This window comes from Panthera uncia, chromosome F1 (assembly GCF_023721935.1).
Source record: "Panthera uncia isolate 11264 chromosome F1, Puncia_PCG_1.0, whole genome shotgun sequence".
NCBI classification, from domain to species: domain Eukaryota; kingdom Metazoa; phylum Chordata; class Mammalia; order Carnivora; family Felidae; genus Panthera; species Panthera uncia.
This window is the reverse complement of record NC_064813.1, coordinates 3,551,988-3,574,140: the sequence shown is the minus strand read 5'-3', so window position 1 is coordinate 3,574,140 and position 22,153 is coordinate 3,551,988. Positions and strand designations below refer to the sequence as shown.

The following is a 22,153-nucleotide window of genomic DNA, read 5'->3' as shown; positions in this document are numbered from 1 at the left end:
CAGTCTTTTGCCCTCCAAGAGGAAACAAAAGATCAACAGTGTTAGTGGGCTATTTAAATTAATACAAGGTAAGATACGGGCGCCTGGGTGGCTCAGTCAGTTGGGCATCTGACTTCAGCTCAGGTCATAATCTTGCAGTCTGTGAGTTCAAGCCCCACGTCAGGCCCTGTGCTGACAGCTCAGAGCCTGGAGCCTGCTTCAGATTCTTCTCCATCTCTCTCCACCCCTCCCTCACTCTCAGTGTGTCTCTCTCTCAAAAATAAAATAAAAACATAAAAAAAATTTTTTTTTTTTAAATACAAGGTAAGATATTTGGCCAAAGGGATTTTTTTTTTTTTTCAGTAAGCTCTACACCCAACGTGGGGATTCAACTCACAATCCTGAGATCAAGTCACACATTCTACTGACTAGGCCAGCCAGGCACCCTTGGCCAAAGGGATTTTTAAAACTAAATTTCATCTGGCAATACCCTACATCTACCAGTATACCTACAGGAGATAGAATTCAAAACAAAACAAATGCAATCTGATCAAATCCACAAGTAATACGGTGTTCATTTTATTTTTTGTGAATAAAATAGCAGTTGTTGTTTCATCCAATATACTAAAGGTATCAACTTCAGAAGAAATTATCTGCCCACTCTGCCAAACAAGAGCAGTTATCTTCTGCTAAAACACTGCAAGCTTCACAAACCCAGTTCTCTTCCATTGGTGCCATAATTTCCAAATAAATAAGCAGTTCTCGCCAGTATGTGGGCAATCCAGTTCCCTACAAGATTATGTCTTCTAGGGAGTCATCAAAGAGCCACCTACAAGATTCTCTGAAAGACTCTATAGTTTCAAAAAGCAGTTTAAAGTCTTCAGGGTACAGATCTGTTATTTTCATGTCTCCATCTTTCTCTATTTCCTTCAGTATAGCTACTGCATTAACTGGACTCAATGACCTGCAAAAGAAATACAAAGTAAGTCTGCTTAATTCCATCTTAGAACTGCAATTAATATTGGTAGAGATGGCTTCTACGCCCAATTTAAAATGCTTAACTTACGATATATAATCAATCTTGTTTGGCTTAAGAGCTTGCGTATAATGTACAGCTTTTACTATTATTTCTAAAGTCTCATGGCTTACCTGTAACAAAAAGAGCAGATTTTGGCCTTCATGTGTTCTCATCAATTCTTACCAAAAAATCCAGTTTAACACTGCCCTTCAAAAAAATTCTTCTGCCTACCTCTTTCATCTCTTAGCTCTCTTTGCAAAAACATCCGTAACATTTAGGTCCATGTAATAGTTCAAGAAGTACAAAGAGCAGAAACTGCTGTCCAACAGTTTTCAAAGAGGGAATAGTTTTCACCTTTTCACCTTTTTATGTGAAAATTACTAACGAATAAATTTTAAAGCAGAAAACTGCCTTATATATTAGCCTAGCAAGAAACCATCACTGAGCCTATGACAATAACAAGTAAATATTTATAATAAAATATTTTGGTGGAAAATTTTTCCAATACTTTTTGATTTTGGACAGAATTCTGGTCACAGGTGTAAACATGCTTTCAATTCAGAGGTTGCCAAGGGATTTTAACATTTTGCAACATGTTTACATATTTATTGCTTATTTTCCTATATTCCTGATATTTTTATTCAAAATAGTCACTACCACAAGGTGATAAGATGAAAAGGGTAGATTACTTTTACTGGTCTGATGCCACTTTTAACATTTATTTTTACACAAATATTGTTCAACCAACAGCTCATTCAGAGTCTCACCTATTCTCTGACAATACTTTGAATGACTATGGGCTGCTGATTCCAAGGTGCAACGCGTAACTTATAAAATTGTACACATCAGCCCATGTAAAAGTTATAAGGATACGAAGTAGGTAGTAACAGCTAGAATGTTAATAAAGCTTTAGGTAGAAACATGAAGTCGGGTCCAGGACAAGAGGACTAGAGGGCTTTGGTTGGGAAGTAAAACCACTAAGGAGAGACAATGACGAAAGGTAGATGGTGGGTACACCAGAAATGATGCTGCCTCCATCCCAGTCACCAGCAAGGAGTTCGTTCTTTTTATTAAGAAAAAGGCTTTTTTAATGTTTATTCATTTTTGAGAGAAGAGATGACTGGGGGACGGGCAAAGAGAGAGGGAGACACAGAATCTGAAGCAGGCTCCAGCCCAGAGCCCGATGAGGGGAGATGAACTCTGGGAGATCATGACCTTAGCCAAAATTGGACACTCAACTGACTGAGCCACCCAGGTCCCCCTATTTTATTTTTTTAAATGTTTATTTTTGAGAGAGAGAGAGAGAGAGCACGCACAAGAGTGGGGTTAAGGGCAGACAGAGAGGAAGACAGAGAGGATCCAAAGTGGGCTCCGCGCTAACAGCAGAGAGCCTGATGTGTGGCTCAAACTCACAAACCACGAGGTCATGCCCTCAACCGAAATTAAGAGTCGGATGCTCGACTGACTGAGCCACTCATGTGCCCCTCTTATTATTTTTTTAAATTTTTATTAATTTTGATAGAGCAAGTAATCAAGAATGAGCAGGAGAGGGAGGGAGAGAGGGAGAGAGGGAGAGAGGGGGAGAGGGGGAGAGGGGGAGAGGGGGAGAGAGAGAGAGAGAGAGAGAGAGAGAGAGAGAGAGAGAGAATGAATCCCAAGAAGGCTCTGCACTGCCAGCACAGAGCCCGATGCAGGGCCTGAACTCACAAACAGGAGATCATGACCTGAGGCAAAACCAAGAATCGGATGCTCAACCAACTGAGCCACACAGGCACCTGCCCCATGGAGCCAGTTCTTCCCACAGGTCAATTCTGGGCATATCTCTGACAGAGATAGAACTGGTAGGCATCCCGAGTTGTTTTTCAAAGGAAAAAAAATTAAGCTTAGGAGATTATGTGGGAAATTGAACTTTATTTTTCTTGAAATATGCACCAAGGAAGGGTTTGGAAGATCTGTAGGAGTGAAAACATGGTATCTCACTCTGTTAATCATGATACAGATATAGAAAATGGACTTCTAACATGAAAATCTAATTCTTATATTAAATTGCTACTTTATACTTGCTTTTATTCTTCTTACTTACTGTAAATGGTCCATTAGCGTGGCATGGCGCTTCATAAAACACTGCTTTAACATGTGAAAAAATATGTCATAATTAACAGATGTTAAATTTTCTGTAAATAAATTCTGAAGAGGAGTCAACTGAATAAAACACATGTTTTGTTTATTTATTTGTTCTAATGATTCCTGAAGAGAGAAAGAAATAAGTTGTGTTAGCCACAAAATGTTGCCAGAGCGAGACATAGTGAACCTATTCACACAAGCTGCCTGCTAGAAGAGGCAATCTCCAGAGCTGGAGGGCTCCTATGTGCTCTCGCTGTCTGTGTCAAGAATGCAAGGCCCTAACCACTGTTTACTTGGGCAGTTTCTCAGGGGGGTTTGCAGTGAGCCAGCTTGAGGGAGGAGATCATGTCTCTCCAGGACAAAGAAGCGGCTTGCTTAATGTCTGCTAGAAAAGAAGTGGGTTCCCCCAGCCCTGTGTTTCTATGTTGCAATGCAAACCTCTGCATTTACACCATCCAAATAAGCCATCGCACATTACCCCATAGGACCTGAGGGCAAATACATTCTTTTGTCTGATGCAGGAGTCTGCCCTGGGGTAGTATCCTTTAAAGAGTAACAGGTTATTAACTTGTAAGCAGGGTAAAACCAAATCCCAAACATGACACCAACATGTACTGAACTTCTTTCTATACTGAGCAGATTGTAATGTTAAAAAAATATACTATGGTCCATGGCCTGCCTGGTTTTCATATAGTATGAATCTACAAATGGTTTTTACATTTGTAAAGGATGGTTTAAAAAAAAAAAAGAATATGAACATGAAGACTATTATGTGGTCTACAAAGCTTAAAACATTTGCAGATTGGCCCTTCACAGAAAAAGTTGGCCAGCCTGCTCTAGTACACAGTAGTCAGGTTAAAATAAAAACTGCGCATGCCTTGATGTAAGGTGAAGATGTTTTTTTCTCTAAAGTTATCCCTCACAAAGGAGGAAGGTCATCTGTTTAAGTCCTTTGGAAATCTCATGTGTTAGATAGTGATCCCTTATTTACTTATCCATCTATATATACACACATACACATTTATATTTTTAAATTTTTTAATGTCTTAGTTTAACTTATTTTGAGAGAGACAGAAAGAGAGAGAGAGAGAGCATGAGCAGGGGAGGGGCAGACAGAGAAGGAGAGAGAGAATTCCAAGCAGGCTCTGCTCTGTCAGTGCAGAGCCCAATGCAGGGCTCAATCCTATGAACCGTGAGATCACAACCTGAGACAAAATCAAGAGTTGGACATGCTTAACCGACTGAGCCACTCAGGTGTCCCTTTCTTTTTTATATGTTTTTATTTATTTTTTCATTTTATTTGAGAGAGAGAAGAGCATTTGTGTGGGGAAGGACAGAGGGGCAGAAGGAGATAGAGACAATCTTAAGGAGGCTCCATTCCATGCCCAGCTCGGAGCCCCAACACATGTGAGATCATGACCTAACTTAACTTACTGACACTTAACTAACTGAGCCACCCACCTCCCCCCATATATATATATATATATATATATATATATAAATATAAATATATATATATAAATATACATACATACATACATATATATATTTATTTATTTATTTATTTATTTATGGAAAACAAATTAGCCTGAAAAAGAAAACTTCAATCAATTTTGGTTTCTAGCTGTGGATGCCTACAGTTGATTGTGGGCGGGGGGAGGGATCAGTGAAATTAAAAACTGCTTACTGGGTGCTATAATGATAAGCTGGGACTAGGGCATCATTAGCATTTAATCCTAAAGTGAAACTTTTGAATTGACTTCAAAAATTATTTTTGAAAATTCAACTACTTTGTTCCAATTTCACTACAAGCACCCCTAACATAAAGTAAATGGAGGATAACTTTAGAACATCACCACTTCGGTTCTTTAGAGAGGAAAAAAAACCAAACACAAGCCCCACCCCCACAGATAAGAAACAAGACATACTGATTCATCAAACATATGACAAATTCAATCATTATAATTAGTAATATTACAAATTTCTGACTTTTAGTTTATCAAATTAGTTGGACACTAAAATGACCATATTTTCCAAATCTGAGATATACCTTCTATTTCAAGAGAGATAAAAATGAAGTCAAATTCTGTTTAAGCTCTTACTATGCTAACTAGGACCCACGTACAATCAGCTGACAAATACAACTCTTAAAAAATAATGAGAATTGTAAAAAAATGTTTATGATTTATATTGATAGAGACAGCAGGAGAGAGGGCACGCAAGCAGGGAAGGGGCAGAGAGAGAGGGAGAGAGAGAATCCCAACCAAGCAGGGCTTGCACTGTCAGCACAGAGCCCAACACAAGGCTCAATCCCAAGAACCAGAGATCATGACCCAACCTGAAATCAAGAGTCAGACACTTAACCAACTGAGGCACTAGGTGGGTCAGTTGGTTTAGCGTCCGACTTCTGCTCAGGTCATGATCTTACAGTTCATGGGTTCAAGCCCCGCATCGGGCTTGCTGCTGTCAGCACGGAGCCCTATTCAGATCCTCTGTCCCCCTCTTTCTCTGCCCCACTCCCCAGTGGTTCCCTCTCTCTTTCTCTCTCAAAAATGAATAAGTTTACTTAAAAAATTTTTTAAGTAAATACAGAATACCAAATGTTCCATTTAGAGGAAAAAAAGGAAGGTTATTTATTAATTCTTACCTTATTCTTCGACGTTTTTGGTCCCCCAACTTGGTTATATACACTGAATGAGGACCAAGGCTCCTTGAGGGAAGATAAACAAAACCAAAACATTTCTTTGAGTTTTCTGCAGTCAAAGTGTCCCAGATTATTACTGCCTTTAAACAACAGAACAAATCAAATCTGAGTCATCATTCTAACTGGATTTAAGAAAAACAACTGGGATAGTTAAATCATAAATATCCCTCTTCTGTTTTTTTAGATAAAGAGAAAGAAAATCAAAGGTCTATCCAGATATTGGGAATTCCCTTATCTGGAAAGACTCATCCTTAATACAGTTATGCAAATAGGTCCTTAAGTTATCTCAATAGCTAAGATTTCCACATTAGACTCACAATCAGGTTAGGGACCATCACATCAACACTGAGGTTAATGAATGGCCAAAGTCAACATAGGCCTTTGAAAACAAACACTGCAGAACCACCAAAAAGACTCTCCGGAAAGCTAACTTTGCCAGGAGGCCTTTATGAAGAAAGCAGCAGATAGCCTGGATGATAGAAGAGGCCCAGGTAAAAAGGCAGGCAACAGAATGAGAGATCACTGAGGTAAGAAAGGATTTCAGGGACACCAAGAACTACAGTACCAAGGTCACAATATACAAGTGCAGGGTCAGTGCTGTGAACGCTAGTGTGAAAAGAGTTCTGCAAATACAGGAACATGACGAGAGCGTGACAGATACAAAAGACAAGGAACAGAGATCCAATCTAAGAACCTCACGTATTGGAGAAGAAAAAACAGAATTGGAACAAAAGCTGAAGTCGAATGGGTAACATTCTAACAACTGAGTATGCACACTGACCGGCTTAACGTGTTCCTGGACAAAAGCAGGGAAGGGACTACATGGAGATGCACATGGCAAATTTAAAAATGAAACCAACACCTCCCTCGAAGCACAAGGGCCCATATATATTGTATGTATATAAACATACATCCAATAAAAACTCTAATCTACTAAAATAAAAAAGACAAAGGACAAATTATGGCATGAAAGAAATAGTGGTCATCAGTTTTTTCTTCACTCTGGCCCCTTGCTATGAATAGAGGAGCCACTAGTCCTATGTGGCTATTGAACACTTGAAACATGTCTAGTCTGAATGGAGATGTGTTACGTGTGAAATACACACTGAACTTCAAAGGCCTAGAACATAAAGAATGCAAATTATGTAATAACCAATCGTAACATACTGATTGTACACTGAAATGACAGTATTTTGATCAAGAAGGTTAAATCAAATACATTAAAATTAGTTTCACCTGTTTTTTCCTGTTAATGAATGTTGCTACTATTAAACCTAAAATACATGGCTCACGCTATATTTTTATTAGACAACTCTGATCTTGCTGAAAGAAATAAACTAAAAAGGGGAATACTCTGTAGTGAGGTTTTAAGTGGCCATTAAAAACTTACGAAAAATGTCTACTGACAAGAGAAAAAACTTACCATTAACTATTACTAGTGAGTAAGAAATACAAGATACAAAGTAATATAATCTCCACTATGTAAAGAATAAAAACAAAAACTGAGGAAAAAGAAAAGGCTACAAATATGCTACAAATGTCAATATTGACCTCTGGGTGACAGAATGGTAGTGGTGACTTTTAAAAAATTCTTCTTTCCTTCCTTCCTTTTCCTTCCTGGTCTCACATTTTTACAATAAGCCCATATTATTTTTATGATCTGAGAAAAATATAAATATGTGACAAAAACATAATTATCTTCAATAGCTAGGAAAAAATAAAATTAATTTTTTAATTTTTCTCCATTTATTGGTCAAAGAAATGTAGCCTCTTTTCTTTTCTTAGAGAGGGGGTGCACATGAGCAAGGGGCAGAGACAGAGAGACAGAGAGGGAGAGAAAGAAGTGGGGCTTGAGCTCACCTGATGCGGGGCTCGAACTCATGAACTGTGAAAACATGACCTGCGCTGATGTCAGATGCTTAACAACTGAGCCACCCAGGCGTCCAAAATGTAGTCTCTTTAAAAACAATGAAGTTCTGGGGCACCTGGGTGGCTCAGTCAGTTAAGCATAGACTTCAGCTCAGGTCATGATCTCACAGTTCGTGAGTTCGAGCCCTGCATCGGGCTCTGTGCTGATGGCTCGGAGCCCGGAGCCTGCTTCGGATTCTGTATCTCCCTCTCTCTCTGACCCTCCCCTGCTTATGCTCTCTCTCTGTCTCTCAAAGGTAAATAAATAAACTTTAAAAAAAAAAAAAATGAAGTTCTGTTGCAATCTAGAAGGATTTTACTCACCACATGCAGAAGCTTAATCTCACAAGCTACTTGCCAGAGCACACTTAATGGTTGATACAGGTTATTTTGGGGATCTGCCACCAGTTTCTAATGAAAAGAAAATAAGTTGCATGTATACATGACTATGATCAATCAAATTCAAATTTTGATCTTAAAAGTATTATCTTAATAGTATCTGGAAATTGAAGAAAATTAGAATTAAATGCAAAATCTTAACTGTAACACTTCAAGGAAGAGAAGGTCTTTTTAAATTTTCACATTGAAATACATCACCATGTACACTTAAAATATAACGTATGTGGGATTGATTTCCTTTAGCCATCCCTGATAGCCATGCCCCTACCAGGGCAAAATCTCATTAAAGCAAAAAATGAAACAAAAATATCTAATTACATGGGGAACAAGGGTGTTAGAACTATGTATCAGGTAGCCTAGTAAATACTCAGTCAAGAACTGTCCAGGCTGACACTTGAAGGCTGAGCGCTTGACAGTGAATGAGAGGGCAGCACACAGACAGAGCAAACCACATGTGAAAAGGCCCACAGTAGAAAAAAGCATTAGAACATTTCCTAATAGCAAGATGAAATCTGATGAAGCACTTCCCGTTTCTCTTCCTTCACGTAGATGATGTACGTACAGCCTCAAGGTTCTGAGTCCCCCACGCTTCTCATGGACAGTCACTATTTCTCTACCGAGTCTTGGGGAGTAAACCACCTTTTCACGTCTTGCTCCGCCATCCTGACCCATAACTCTTATAGACGAGTAAGCATCTTGTGTTACAATGGGTTAAAAGATTTTTTTTACTCTCATTTTTATTATTTTTTAATATAATTTATTGTCAAACTGGCTTACATACAACACCCATTGCTCATCCCAACAGGCGCCCTCCTCAATGCCCATCACCCACTTTCCTCTCTTCCCCACCACCCCCATCCACCCCCAGTTTGTTCTCTGTATTTAAGAGTCTCTTGCGGTTTCCCTCCCTCCCTCTCTGTTTGTAACTATTTTTTCCCCTTCCCTTTCCCCATGGTCTTCTGGTAAGTTTCTCAAGATCCACGTATGAGCAAAAACACACGATACCTGTCCTTCTCTGACTGACTTATTTCACTAAGCATAATACCTACAATGGATTAAAAGATTAATAACATGAAGCATTCTGAGCAGAAAAGAAACATTACTCTCAAGACACTATCAAGAACTTCAGAAGGCCCTTGAATTTCAGAGAACAGAGTCGAAAAACCCTAAGTATTCCTGTTAGAATACATGAATTCAGCAAAGTTGCAGGATATAAAAACAACACACAAAGGTCAGTCGTATTTCTATGTTAACGATGAACAATCTGAAAAGGAAATTAAGAAAACTTCATTTACAACAGCACCAAAAAGAGTAAACTACTTAGGGATCAACTTAACGAAGGAGGTGAAGGATTTGGACACTGAGAACTACAAAACACCTAATGAAAGGGATTAAACACAAGTGGAAAGACAACTTGTGTTCACGGATCGGAAGACTTATCAATGTTAAGATATCAATGTTACCCACAGTGATCTACGGATTCAGTGCAATCCCTATCAAAATCCCAAGGGTGTTTTTTTCACAGAAACAGAAAAACCAGTCCTGAGATTCATATGGAATCTCGAGGGACACTGAATAGCCTAATGTAATAAAATAAGAGAGCCCGGAAACAGACCCTAATGTGTAGGGTTTAATGATGTTTTGAGAAGGGCATCAAGGTCATTCATCGGGGAAGGCACAGTCTTTTCAACAAAAGATGCTGGGAAAACTGAATACCCGTATGCACAAGAATGAAGTTGGACCCTTACCCAACACCATATAAAAAAGTAACTCAAAATGGATCAAAGACCTGAATGTAAGAACTGAAACTTACAAAACTCTTAGAACATAAGAAAAAAGCTTCCTGACATTGGATTTGACAGTGATTCCTCAGCTATGACACCAAAGGCACAGACAGAAAGAAGAAAAAAATAGACAAACCGGCCTTCATCACAATAAAAAACTTCAGGAATCAATGTGCACAATCAACAGTGTACAGCGACACCCCACAGATGGGGAGAAAACACCTGCAGGTATTTCATGTATCCGAACAGGGATTTATCACGAGAATATATAAATAACTCCTAAAGCTCAACACAACAACAACAACAACAACAACAACCCCAAAACGGCAAAGGACCTTAGCAGACATTCCTAACACAAACGGTCTACGAGCACCTGAAAAGATGTTCAACATCACTAATCAAATCAAAAGCACAATGAGACCTCATTACAATGGGTATTATAAACAGAAAACAAATGTTGAGAGACAACGGAGAAACTGGAATTCCTGTGCACTGCCGGTGGGAACGTAAAATAGTGCAGCTGCTGTGGAAAACGGTAGGGTGGCTCCCCCAGAGTTGAAAAATAGGATTGCCGCACGATCCAGCAATGCCACCCCTGGGTAGACAGCCAAATGTACTGCAAGCAGACCCTGGAAGTCAGACTTGCAACCAGAGCTCACGGCAGCATCATTTACGATAACCAAAAGTGGGAGCGACCCAAACGTTCGCTGACACATGAACGAATAAACAGAAGGTGGTGCGTGTGTATGTCCATATATGATATACAATGGAGTATTTCTCGGCCTTAAAAAGAAAACGAAATTCTGACACGCTACAGCTTGGAAGAACTCCAAAGGCGTTACGTACACTAAGTGAAGTCGGACACTAAACACGCTACTCTATCATTCCACTTACACGAAGGACCTAGAATAGCCAAATTCATGGACTATTCTGTGAATAGTCATAGAAGTAGAACACTGTTTGCCAGAGACTCGGGAAGGGGGAGGTGGGGAGTTGATGTTTAATTCGGTATGGGATGATAAACAACTTCTGAGAAGAAACAGATGGTGGTTAATGGCTGGACCACAACGTGAACAGACTTAACGCCACTGAACTGGACGCTTTGAAACTTAAAATGATAAATATTGTATCTTGTATGTTTAACCACACACACACAAAAAAAAGACTTAAAAAAATCGAACCTAAAGACCGCTCTACAGAAATTTAAAAACAATCTCAACACTCTCAAGTGTCATGAGCTCAAATTAAAGCCACACAGATGAAGACTACGCAGACAAAAATCACAGGACTCTTTCAAAACAAAAGCTACTCAGTGACTTGTTAATAACCTACCTCGTATTCCTTCTCAGCAATAAACATATTTAGCTGTACTCGTCCATAACTGTATATAGAAGTAGAAGAATACAGGTCATACAAAAGTTTCCAAAGTATCTTTTTCTCGTTTTTAGCTGGGAAGATTCCAACTACTCTTAATGGGTTATCTGTTAAGAACACAAGCAAAAATATTTGAATAAATTGTTTAAATTTCTTCCAAAGATCATATTTTATGGAGTCAAACCAAGTTAACAAACTATCATTTCAATTACAACTCAGGTACGGCATCTTTCCTCGATAGGGAACTTGGCCTCTGCAGAATGGCTCTAAGTGTATCCATGTGAGTGGAAAGCCATAGTCAACACAAACTATACCATCTGGACAGTACACGGATCTCTTTAACAGACAAGGTGTACTGCTAGAGAAAGGTGGCAAATTATAAGGCATTTGAGACAGTGAATGACAAAATTACCTTCTGACCAAGGAAGTGCTTCTATTCCCAAATTCTGAAAAAGTGTTTCTGAAAGCATAATGGGAGGTTTTACTATTCCAGAATTTCTAGGATCCAGTTTAAAGAAGTCACAGTGGACCACTTCTAGTTTTCTAGTCACCTTTGTTCGCAGCGACTAAAGAGAGACAGAGAGACATGTTTAAGATTTTCAGTGATATGCAAACTCGGTAACAATTCAAAGATCTACTTCAAAAAATTTACCCTAAAAATTAACATAATTAAGAGAAATTAAATAATGCCGGAAAAGTGATGAATGCACAATATTACTAAGAAAAAGCCCCCAACACAAAAATCTTTCAAGAAATTCTTACTCATCCTTTTTTCTTTTTAAATTTTTTTAATGTTTACTTAGTTTTGAGAAAAGGAGAGAGAAAGAGAGAGAAAAAGAGAGAGCACGTGAGCCGGTGAGGGGCAGAGAGAGGGAGACACAGAATCCGAAGCAGGCCCCAGGCTCTGAGCTGTCAGCACAGAGCCCGACGCGGGGCTCAAACCCACCAACTGTGAGATCATGACCTAAGCAGAGTTGGGCGCTTAACCGACTGAGCCACCCAGGGGCCCCTCATGCTTTTTTCTCTAATCTGAAGTTACAAAAAAATCAAAGAGGGCACTACGATGTGCGATATATAACGAGGTTCTCATGCACAGAAAATTCTGTTGATATGTACCAAAGTTTCAAGAATGTGCAATTTAAAGTTACAAAACAAAAAACCTAACTATTTTTAAGTGCTTGATTACAACCTCTAAATATTATTTAAATCTAGTAAATTCTAATGATCATTTTCAAGGGGACCCTTGAGAATGGCAGAAGCGACAGCCTGGGTGGAAACCATTTACTTTTGCTCGTGTTAGTCCTGAGACACCTGTTAGGCGGTCCAAGTGGAGACGTCAGGCAGAAAGTTGTAGGCCTGCCGGGGGGGCGGTCAGTGGAATGGTCCAGGCTAATGACATAAAGTGGTGAGAACTGGCTTGTTGAAGGTTATTAAACCCAGGGGTGCAGAGGAGACCCCCTAGGGAGAATCACAGGAGACTAGGCCTGAGGATGGAGCAACTAACCCCAAGGTCTCACAAGAAGCTGAGAAGTAAAAAAACGTGAGGAAGAAAACCAGAAGAGTGTGGTGTTGGGCCAGCTAGAGAAAAAGAACACTCACTGGATGGATATCTTACAAACAGATCATCTTGAAAGTCCTACAAATTGTTCTATGTATACAGCAATAAAGTAACCTCACTAGTTACTCAAGCGTCGCATTTTAATCTTTGTAACTGAGAAATCTAATGAATTTTGGTTTGATAGGAATGTAAGAATACACACTTTAAGACTTTGTTCCCAGGGCACCTGGGGGGCTCAGTCAGTTAAGCGTCCGACTTCGGCTCAGGTCATGATCTCGCTGTTTGTGAGTTCGAGCCCCGCATGGGGCTCTGTGCTGACAGCTCGGACCTGGAGCCTGCTTCGGATTCTGTGTCCTCCTCTCTCTGCCCCTCCCCACCCCCAGCTCTGTGAGGGGAAAGTCTCTCTCTCTCAAAAATAAACAAAAAAGACCTTGGTCCACTTGCACTTTGAAAGTACATGTTGGTTTTTGCATCTATCGCTTACCATGCAATAATGGCAATGACAACAACAGCCAAAACACCAAAATAATTTAGTTCCACAGTAATAGTGAAATCACCTTTTAAAATTGAACTTGGTTGCATTTAGGATTCAAAGATAGGAAGCAGTTTATCTTATTTCAATTGCAACAAGAATCTTTACAAGTAGGTATTACTGTCTCTATTTCCCGTAAGAGAAAAGGAAAAACCAAAGTCAAACAGGTTAAATTACTTAATTGCCAGAGAGTCTTAAAGGTAGCGAAGGCTAGAGCTGACATTCAGGCTGATCTGAAAAGACTGTTCTGTCTCTGCTGAAATACCATACAGCTTACCACAGAAGCTATCTCTTCAGCTGAACATGTACAGCTATTTCTGCAACAACAGTTTCCATTTTCAGCAGGGATATATTATGATTTATTATCATAGGCTACAATTTGAAAACTATCTCTAGCACATCCAGACAGGAAAACAAACTGTTCCCACTCGAAACACTGTTAATGTGGAGTCTTGGGAATTTATGAGAGGGTAGGGGGTTCTAAAGTTAGATAAAAATCCTAAGCCTTCATTATCTTTGAAAAATCTTTTCAGTGTTTAGAAACAAACTCTGGGGGGCTAGAAGCAATATCTGCTAAAAGCACCACTTTAAAGCTGGGATTTAGGGCCACAAAACTTCTATTTAAATGGTTCCTTCTCGTTTATTCTGGCAGATAGATGAATTCACACAAAACCTTATTTGAATGGTTTTTCACTCCATCATAATGATGGTTAATAAGAGTGAAAGAACAGGTTCTAAGGGCTGAGCTCAAGTTAGTGTTGAGCAGAGAGGGGGAAAGAGGAGTCAGAAAGAAAATAAAAGCCTGAACTGGAACATGAACTAGTTCTAATCAAACACTGGATTTAGTCAGAGACGGATTTTGTTCTTACATTGTAGTTTCAGGAAACTTTATGACTAATATTCCTGTAAGAAATACTGTATGTCATGACCTTTCTAGCCCCCAACCTTCCATCTTTCACTCGATCATTGTGTTCAAATGAACACTTTCCTCGATCGTACAAAAAAGCAACTATTGGGTTATAGGATAAGAAAGTAAATAAAAAGACATTTTAATGCCATCTTATTTTGTGAACATGCAGATCACTCTTCAAAAGTCGGCCTTTTATAAAGGATCAAAATAAAAGCTTTCAATTCCCAAAGTGAAACTGAAATTACAGGTGGCTATGTTTACTAAATCACACTTCATGATCTTGTTATTTATTTAATTATTTATTTATTTGGTGGGGGGTAGAGAGGGGGAGAAAGAGAATCCCAGGCAGGCTCCACACTGTCAGTGCAGAGCCTGATGTGGGGCTCAAACTCACGAACCCACACTTCATGATCTTCAGTCTTTTAATAATCTTGTCTTTTAAACTCTTCATGTTTTGGAATTCCAGTAGATTCAGCATCAATTCAATAACCTGGAAAACCTTGATTTCTTTTCAAAGCAATCAGTTGTACAGTAACAACCATCTAACGTGCACAGTTGTCTTAAAAAATTAAGAAAAAAAGGATTTGGTACATTTTCATAATTTTTTTGTTGTCATCCTGCACTTTTAAATCATTCCATTTCACATGGTTTCAGAAATTTAGCACAGAAAGGTATAAGGTTCCTAAACTGAATCCAGAGACTTGAGGAGGGAGGGGAAAGAGAAGGAAGGAGGCTGACAGTGAGGTAAGGAATGTCCACTTCACTGTTCTGTGAAGGGATCTGCTATACAAGGAAGCAGAATTCACTGAAAAATCCATTTGGATAATGCTTTCACTGCATGCAATTGTATCTGACTATACCGCACCTTCCTTGCCTCTGAAGCCCTAAATCCAGAGTTAACAAGAGTCTCGTTGATCTAATCGTCACACTCCAATTAGATTCTAAGTTCACAGAAAGCAGAGGTACGGGATACCCTACTAGAGATGAGGAAAGAACCCTGGAGATACCAGTTATACACTTTGTTCAGTCACCCATCTAGTCTGTAGCAGAGGTACACCCAGAGAATAAATCTCAGGACTCCAATCGTTTAGTCATTCAATGAGCATAGATACCGTGATATTATCACTTACTGATACTTACTATACTATGCTCTAGTCACCGGGGATAACAATGTATGTACAGCATGGCCCCTAAAACTGAGTCTAAAAAAATAAATTGTGTGCTTGTTACTTTCCTAAATACTCAAAGATAGCTGACTGAGCAATAAATTTCTTTTTTTTAGAAACTAAAAATATACCTGCAAATGTGGAAGAAAAGTTCTGTTACACTCAAGGGCAATCACTTTGGCCTGGCTTTCAAGTAATGCTTGGGTCAGGATTCCAGGACCTAGTATATTAACAGAACAAAATGTTCATTTGCAAAAGAAACAATTTCTTTCAATATCATTTACTAAAGTAGATATTTTACCTGTATTATCTAATTTTGATTCCCACAACATCCCCAAAGTAGATATTACACTTTTTATTTACATGCAAGGAAACTGGGGATTAGATAACATCATTTGCCTCAACACAGCTGATAAGCAGTGCTGCTGGACTTTGAATCCGTTCTGTCAAAGCCTGAAAAGCCTCTCAATCACAAAGTTTTACTATGTCTTGGAAAACCAAACAAGAAAAGGTGCCTTTAGCATACCAATTATTCATGGACTACCCAGATACCCTAACCACGAAAGATACTGTAAAACCTAAACAAAACAGACCCACGACAGAAAGTGCTACTTTAAACAAGGATTTTTCAGGAGCGACTGGCTGGGTCACTCAGAAAACTGTGAGACTCTTGATCTCAGAGTTCGAGCCCCACGCCGGGTGTAGAGATTACGTGCATAAATAAACTTTAAATCTTATGTTCTGACATCCTGCTATGGTCTCTAGGACACCTATACAAAGGTTAGATAAAAGTTCTGGGCGGGGGGCGCTTGCAAGTATTTTGAGGAGATGGTAAAAGCTAAGAGCACGTATTACCAAATGTTGTGTAAAGTGCAAATTGGTGCAGAAATATTTCATGGTGTCATGATTACCACAGTCCATACAAGCTGCTTCAAGGGGCCAGGTCTTAAACAGCACCGCGTGGGCAATCAGTACAATAGGCACTAGTCACGAACGTCCAAGAAAACGCAGTCCACGACGGACTCACCTGGATTGCACTCCAGGAAGAGCTGGTGACGGTTCCTGTTCTCTTTCTGCAGTATCTGCACCAAGGTCGTGGCGAGTTTCGGATTGGTTATGTAACTCCGGGGCTCTGAGCGGTTCTTGGGCATCCACGAGGGCGAGTCTCTGAAACCCTGGCTGGGCGACAGCTGCGGGTGGAGGTCAGACAAGCCGCGGCGGTTCCGCGCCCGGACGCTCTTCCACCTCGCCGCTCCTGACCCCAAAACGCAAAAGCGACCGGCGCCGGCCAAGGATGACAGCATCAGCCGCGGGACCGACATCCTCGCCCTCTAACGTCTGTCCCAATGTCGCCCGGGGTCGTCACATCGTCAACGAACTCCGTACAGGACACCCCACGTGCCACATCTGCCTACCACCCTACTAGGGCGGGTGGTATAGACACTACAAACCGCGCATGCGAACGCTCCCCTCTTCTTGCCACTTCCCTCACTTCCGCTTCCGTCCGGGTGCAGTCGCCGGAGGATTGTGAGTGGACGGACGTGGAGAGAGACGGACCATCCGGGTTGTGTCTGGACCTGTTACTCTATGGTTGTCCCTGCGCTTCCTCTCTAGCCGCTCGCGCTCTATGCTCCGCGGTCGCTGGCTGCCCGCCGCCCGCCGGCCCGCCGGGAAGGGTGCGCAGAGAGAGGCGGGGCGGGAAGGCAGAAGGTGTCTCCACCGGAGCGGCGGGAGACCCGAGCAGGCTCTGTGACAGCGCTTCGGCCGCCATGTCAGCGAACGGGGCTGGAGACAGACCCGGCGCGCAGCCGTAGCCCTCCGGTCGCCTCCGACTCCCAGGTGAGGAGAGGGAGAGGGAGAGCGGTGCGGGGCAGCGGCCGGCTCGCGGCCGGGGTGGAAAGCCCCCGGGACCCCGCGCGCCTCCCCCGCGCTGTGCGCCGCGCGCCGCCTCTGCGCTCCCGGGGAGGTGTAGCCCCGCGCCCCCTGCGCCCGCCGGCGCGCCTCCCGTCCCCCCGGCCCGGGTGTCCGCGCCTCCTCCCCGCGGCAGCAGCCCACGGCCCCGGCTCTGGCTCTGCGCCCTCGGGGGTGGCCCCGCTTTGCCTTCGTACCTGCGCCCCCGCCTCCACCGAGCGCCGCCGAGTGTCTCCCTGCCGTACCTCCTTCTGGGCCGGTATTTACCTTAATGTTCGTCTGTAACTCGCGTGTTGATAAGATTTAAAGTTCAGGTTATAAAAAAATTACAGTTTGAAAGCTTTAAATCCCCTTCTAGGCTTAGGAAGGTTGCGACCTTAGGATGCTTATTTTGATCCCTCCGTAAACTTATTCAGATACGTGCCGCGGAATGCAATTCTGAAGACCAATTCCAAGGACTCTAAAAATAGGATGCTCTAATGGAAATTTTGGCAGTCTTTTTACCTCTTGGGCAGTGTTAGAAGACTCGATTCTTTGAGAGTGATTTCAGTGTTTAAGGATTATGCTCAGAAAGAGATTGGCCCGTCACTCTTTACACCAGGGCAGGAAACCGCATCCAATCAACACCCTGTGAAAATATGTACAATCCTTTCTGCTTACTGTGCTCGCGGCGTAATTGAGCTTGTTATTTAAATGCACAAGAAAAAGGTTTCTGAGGAATGTATCACCTGGCGAATTGAAGTCTGAGGATTATACCCAGCTGATGAATCTCAAAATGGATAAAGAAATTGACAAGCAAATATGCCCCCCCCCCTCCTTTTTTTGGATGATAAATTTGCTAGGACACTATAGAAAGTATCTGATCAGCTGTTGTGGAAGCCGTGGGGACTCGTTGATCTAAATTTCCTCAAATTCATTTTTTGTATTGACAGTTTTCTAGAAGTGATTCTTGCGTGCTCTGAACACGGAAGGAAGCTTTCCCCACGATTCTTTAATGAGCTGTCACCTCCTCTATCCTTTTAAAGATATTTTCATAGATTCCGAAATACACTGGATTTTTTTCCCTTAAAAGTCCCGGAGGCCTGAATATTTTTAAATCAAATAAAGAAGAAAGATGTCATGATAGAGGAAGAAATGGTTCACTTCTAGAAATTGATTTTGAATTTTTCATGTTTAAAATACACTTAAAAAAATTGTGGTACAGGGGCGCCTGGGTGGCTCAGTCGGTTGAGCGCCGACTTCGGCTCAGGTCACGATCTCGCGGTCCGTGGGTTCGAGCCCCGCATCGGGCCCCTGTGCTGACAGCTCGGAGCCCGGAGCCTGTTTCAGATTCTGTGTCTCCCTCTCTCTGACCCTCCCGCATTCATGCTCTGTCTCTCTCTGTCTCAAAAATGAATAAAAACGTTAAAAAAATTTTTAAAAAAGTTGTGGTACAAAATATTTATTTTAAAATATGTTTTCTTATTTCATAAGATTTGTGGAACAAAGGTAGCCTGCTCAGCCCTAGAGAAGCTGATGTTTCTTATTTTGCTTTTCAGTCGTTTTGGGTTTTGGGGTTTTTGTTTGTTTGTTTGTTTGGTTTTTTTGGACAGGAGCATGAGGTTATGATAATTATTTCCCTTTTTATAATGCTAATGGTTGTTTGTGGTTGAAGGTGCTTCAATAATAAAGACACAATCTTACACATTTTATTTTTCTGAGGCCCTAGGTACTGGAAAGGAAATTTTAATTTGGAAAATGGAAAGGAAATGTTAATTTCCCTTTAAAGGTGTGCCTTACAATCAGCATTCAGATCTACTTTATTAGAAAAACATGATTTGCTTATTTCCCATCATAGTTTCTTCAGAGGTGTGGTTTTTGCGTCCTGTGCTATTTTTTCCCCTTTGAAGTAATCTTTCCTTAAAATGGTGTCAGGGCAAAGTGATTCTATTTTTATACTCTTAAGTTATTTTTTATAATATCAACTGATCGAGAAAATAACTGCTTTTTCTTTGGGCTTTTAACTGGCAGTTGTAATTGGGAAATGTCCAGTGATAGATACTCCTATTTGCTATCAGCACTAAGTCTGTAGGTCTGTAAGCAGTGCTGGAAGGGACGGCAGGTCTGTGACAATCCAGCTATAATGCAAGCCACATAAGCAATGTAAAGTTTTCTAGTCTCATTCACAAGGTAAAGAAACAAGTGAAATTAACTTTAATATATGTTACTTAAACCATACAGTTTCAAATGGAATGTTTGGAAAATTGAGAATGAGATATTTTACATTCTTTCGCTGGTGTTGATACTTAGAGTACATGTGAGTTCAGACTACCCACATTTCAAGCGCTCAGTAGCCACATGTAGCTGGCAAATGGCTAGGATCTTATTGGGCAGCTCGTAGCAACAGTATTGCTACATGATTTTTAGGATGTCTTCCTATCCTGAGAGTCTGGGGTAAATCCAATAGGGTAAGTTTAAAAATCCTTTTCTTAAAGTGCTGTGATAGTCAAACTAAGAAGCTTCTTTTCTTTTCTTTTCTTTTCTTTTCTTTTCTTTTCTTTTCTTTTCTTTTCTTTTCTTCTTTTCCCCAAACTGAGAAGTTTCTGTGCAGGAAGAAAGTTCCAAGAAGTCTCTTCCTCTTGGAGATGACTGTCTCCAAGTCATCTTAACCCTGAGTAGGATAAACAGGTGGACAAGTGTATGTTTGGTGGAGGTTGTAAGATGACTAGGGTGCTCAGTCATTTCCTGGGGTGTCATTGTTACAGTTATTTACATCTGCATGTCAACAATGTGTCAAGATGCTTTGTGACTCTCTGTTTCCTTTACCTGTGTTACTAAGTAGGGAGAGCTTGAATGGGTATAAATGTGCTTCTCCGTATGATGGCATTTCTTGTCAAAGGAAAGAGAAAATCTTTTCAGCAAACTTCAGAAAGAAAGGGTATATTTTTTGGTTCAAAAATGCTAGGAGCCTGGTTACGAGCAAACAAGTAACTCATGTATGGTGGTTTAGATAAAGTTAGAAGGAAATACGGCACTTTTGATACAAAACTACGACATGCTGACTATGTAGGAGCTTTAAGTTGTTTTTGCAACAGGGATGGTGATTTGCATGGATCGATCTCTTGTTCAGAGCTATTAAAACCGAAGGATAACCCTGTTAGAAAACTAACCTTATGGCTAACTGACCTCAGTGGGATCAATAGGACCTATCATTGTTCTTCTCTTATATATTCTATTAAACTTCCCCAAATACTACTTTGCACTGTTTACATCTACATTTAATATTAAAATTCATTGTCAAAATTCATCTGGAGCCCTAATTAATATTTGGTGTAATCTAATATAAGAAATATGCCTCCTCCCCAACCCTTATGGTATAAAGAAATCTTAAATTACCCGTTCAGTAAGCAAAATCCCTCTAAAATCTAGTCATTATAGAGCTGTCACAGTGTTGGCATTGTGTGGAGTATTAAAAGATCAGAGACAGACCTGGGGAATACGTAATGATTGGATGTTGCTTGTTTCCTGAGACATACATAGATGCACATTATAGCAGGAAAATACAGTGTTTTCATTTGTATCTAAATCTAGATGACTGTCTATTGGCACCATTTTCTTTGGATAAGAAAGAATATAGTTCCTACAAATTAGTCTTAGGTTTTTTTAATTTGAGGAAGAATAATTGAGTTTGGCAATTTCCATTTTTTAAAAAAGCTCTTAAATGATTTAAGTGGCCTCTCCAAGGATTATATTTTTATTCAGAAATTCTACACTCAGTGTATCTGTGTCTTGATACTGTTGTGAGCATTCTCTCCAGTTTAGGGCCCTGAAGATTCACACAAATACAGGCTTTTCTTTATCTAGGAATCATTCCCTTGGGGGAAATTATATTCCTTTTTACCGAGGGAATACTTTTGTTTTTCATGCATTTCAAATGATTTATTTATAGTATTCTTTGAAGAAATACATCAGTAGTCAACTGCATCTCAATAAAATAAAAATAAAAGCCCTGTCCGAGCAATCTAAAAGACAAAAAAATGTAACACTTCTGAATCTTATGATAGCTTGAGATTTCCTACATTGTTTTAGTCACAGTTGGGAGATTGTGCCAACATGTCTGGAGATGGAAACTTTTTGCCATCACATCACTCCTCCCTGCCATCTCTTACTACTTCCTGTTTTCCATCATTAGCCATGTGGAAAGGAAAGATAGTACGTGTCTGTCAAAATACTGACACATTAAGTTTATTTTTCCTTTTGACCGTAGGAGGAATTGCGGGAGCAGTATGTGACAAATATTGTCACCTTTATTGACATTGGCCTTTTGACATTTGAAATGACGGTACCTACGAGATTTCAGGAATTAGCAATATCTTGTAACTGTCCTGTCTGTTAATGCTCCTAATTACTTAGCCTGTTTTTCCTGTAAGACCACTACCTAAGTAATTGCTGTTTTTTTCTGTGTTCGCTGCATCTAGAAAACTCAGTGAATTAAGTGGCTGTGGGTTTCTAATTTGAATGAAGGCAAACTAACATTTTAAAGATCTTTTATATTACAGATTTTGAAATAAATAATTTCCTTAAAATATGTAAACTTTATGATAAAGTTAAGAATCGGGGCGCCTGGGTGGCTCAGTTGGTTAAGCGGCCGACTTCAGCTCAGGTCACCATCTCGTGGTCCATGAGTTCGAGCCCCGCATCAAGCTCTGGGCTGATGGCTCAGAGCCTGGAGCCTGCTTCCGATTCTGTGCCTCCCTCTCTCTCTGCCCCTCCCCCGTTCACGTTCTGTCTCTCTCTGTCTCAAAAA

At 40.5% G+C, this 22,153-nt stretch overlaps 2 protein-coding genes across 3 annotated transcripts in view; one reads left to right on the top strand and one right to left on the bottom strand.

The window, feature by feature from the left end:
• Window positions 1–524: 524 nt before the first annotated feature.
• TFB2M (transcription factor B2, mitochondrial) lies at window positions 525–16,918 on the bottom strand. Of its 2 annotated transcripts, XR_007458912.1 has the most exons (9): window positions 16,484–16,918; window positions 15,588–15,676; window positions 11,703–11,856; window positions 11,249–11,397; window positions 8,058–8,144; window positions 5,769–5,831; window positions 3,081–3,244; window positions 1,046–1,128; window positions 856–943 (listed from the first exon to the last, which is right to left on the bottom strand). XR_007458912.1 is itself a non-coding variant. In XM_049635132.1 (8 exons), exons 1-8 carry the CDS (start codon window positions 16,776–16,778, stop codon window positions 769–771), a joined length of 1,176 nt encoding a protein of 391 aa, XP_049491089.1. In that variant the 5' UTR covers window positions 16,779–16,910; the 3' UTR covers window positions 525–768. The 2 variants fall into 2 exon arrangements, 1 of the variants encoding a protein (XP_049491089.1); XM_049635132.1 differs by lacking the exon at window positions 1,046–1,128 and having other exon boundaries at window positions 525–943; window positions 16,484–16,910.
• A 171-nt stretch (window positions 16,919–17,089) lies between these two features.
• Window positions 17,090–22,153, top strand: part of CNST (consortin, connexin sorting protein) — a 114,515-nt gene continuing 109,451 nt past the window's right edge. Inside the window, exon 1 of the mRNA XM_049635121.1 lies at window positions 17,090–17,295. The gene's annotated coding sequence lies outside the window, so the exon portion shown is untranslated. The remainder of the gene's footprint in view (window positions 17,296–22,153) is intronic.

What these genes read in the sequence shown, in the direction of transcription:
- TFB2M (XM_049635132.1), bottom strand. Translation starts at nt 16,778, where the DNA reads ATGTCGGTCCCGCGGCTGATGCTGTCATCCTTGGCCGGCGCCGGTCGC. An exon ending in CTTTTCTTCCACATTTGCAG is followed by an intron (nt 11,857 to 15,587) that starts GTATATTTTTAG and finishes GTCTCTCTTTAG; the next exon opens with TCGCTGCGAACAAAGGTGAC. An exon ending in AGCACTTCCTTGGTCAGAAG is followed by an intron (nt 11,398 to 11,702) that starts GTAATTTTGTCA and finishes TGTTCTTAACAG; the next exon opens with ATAACCCATTAAGAGTAGTT.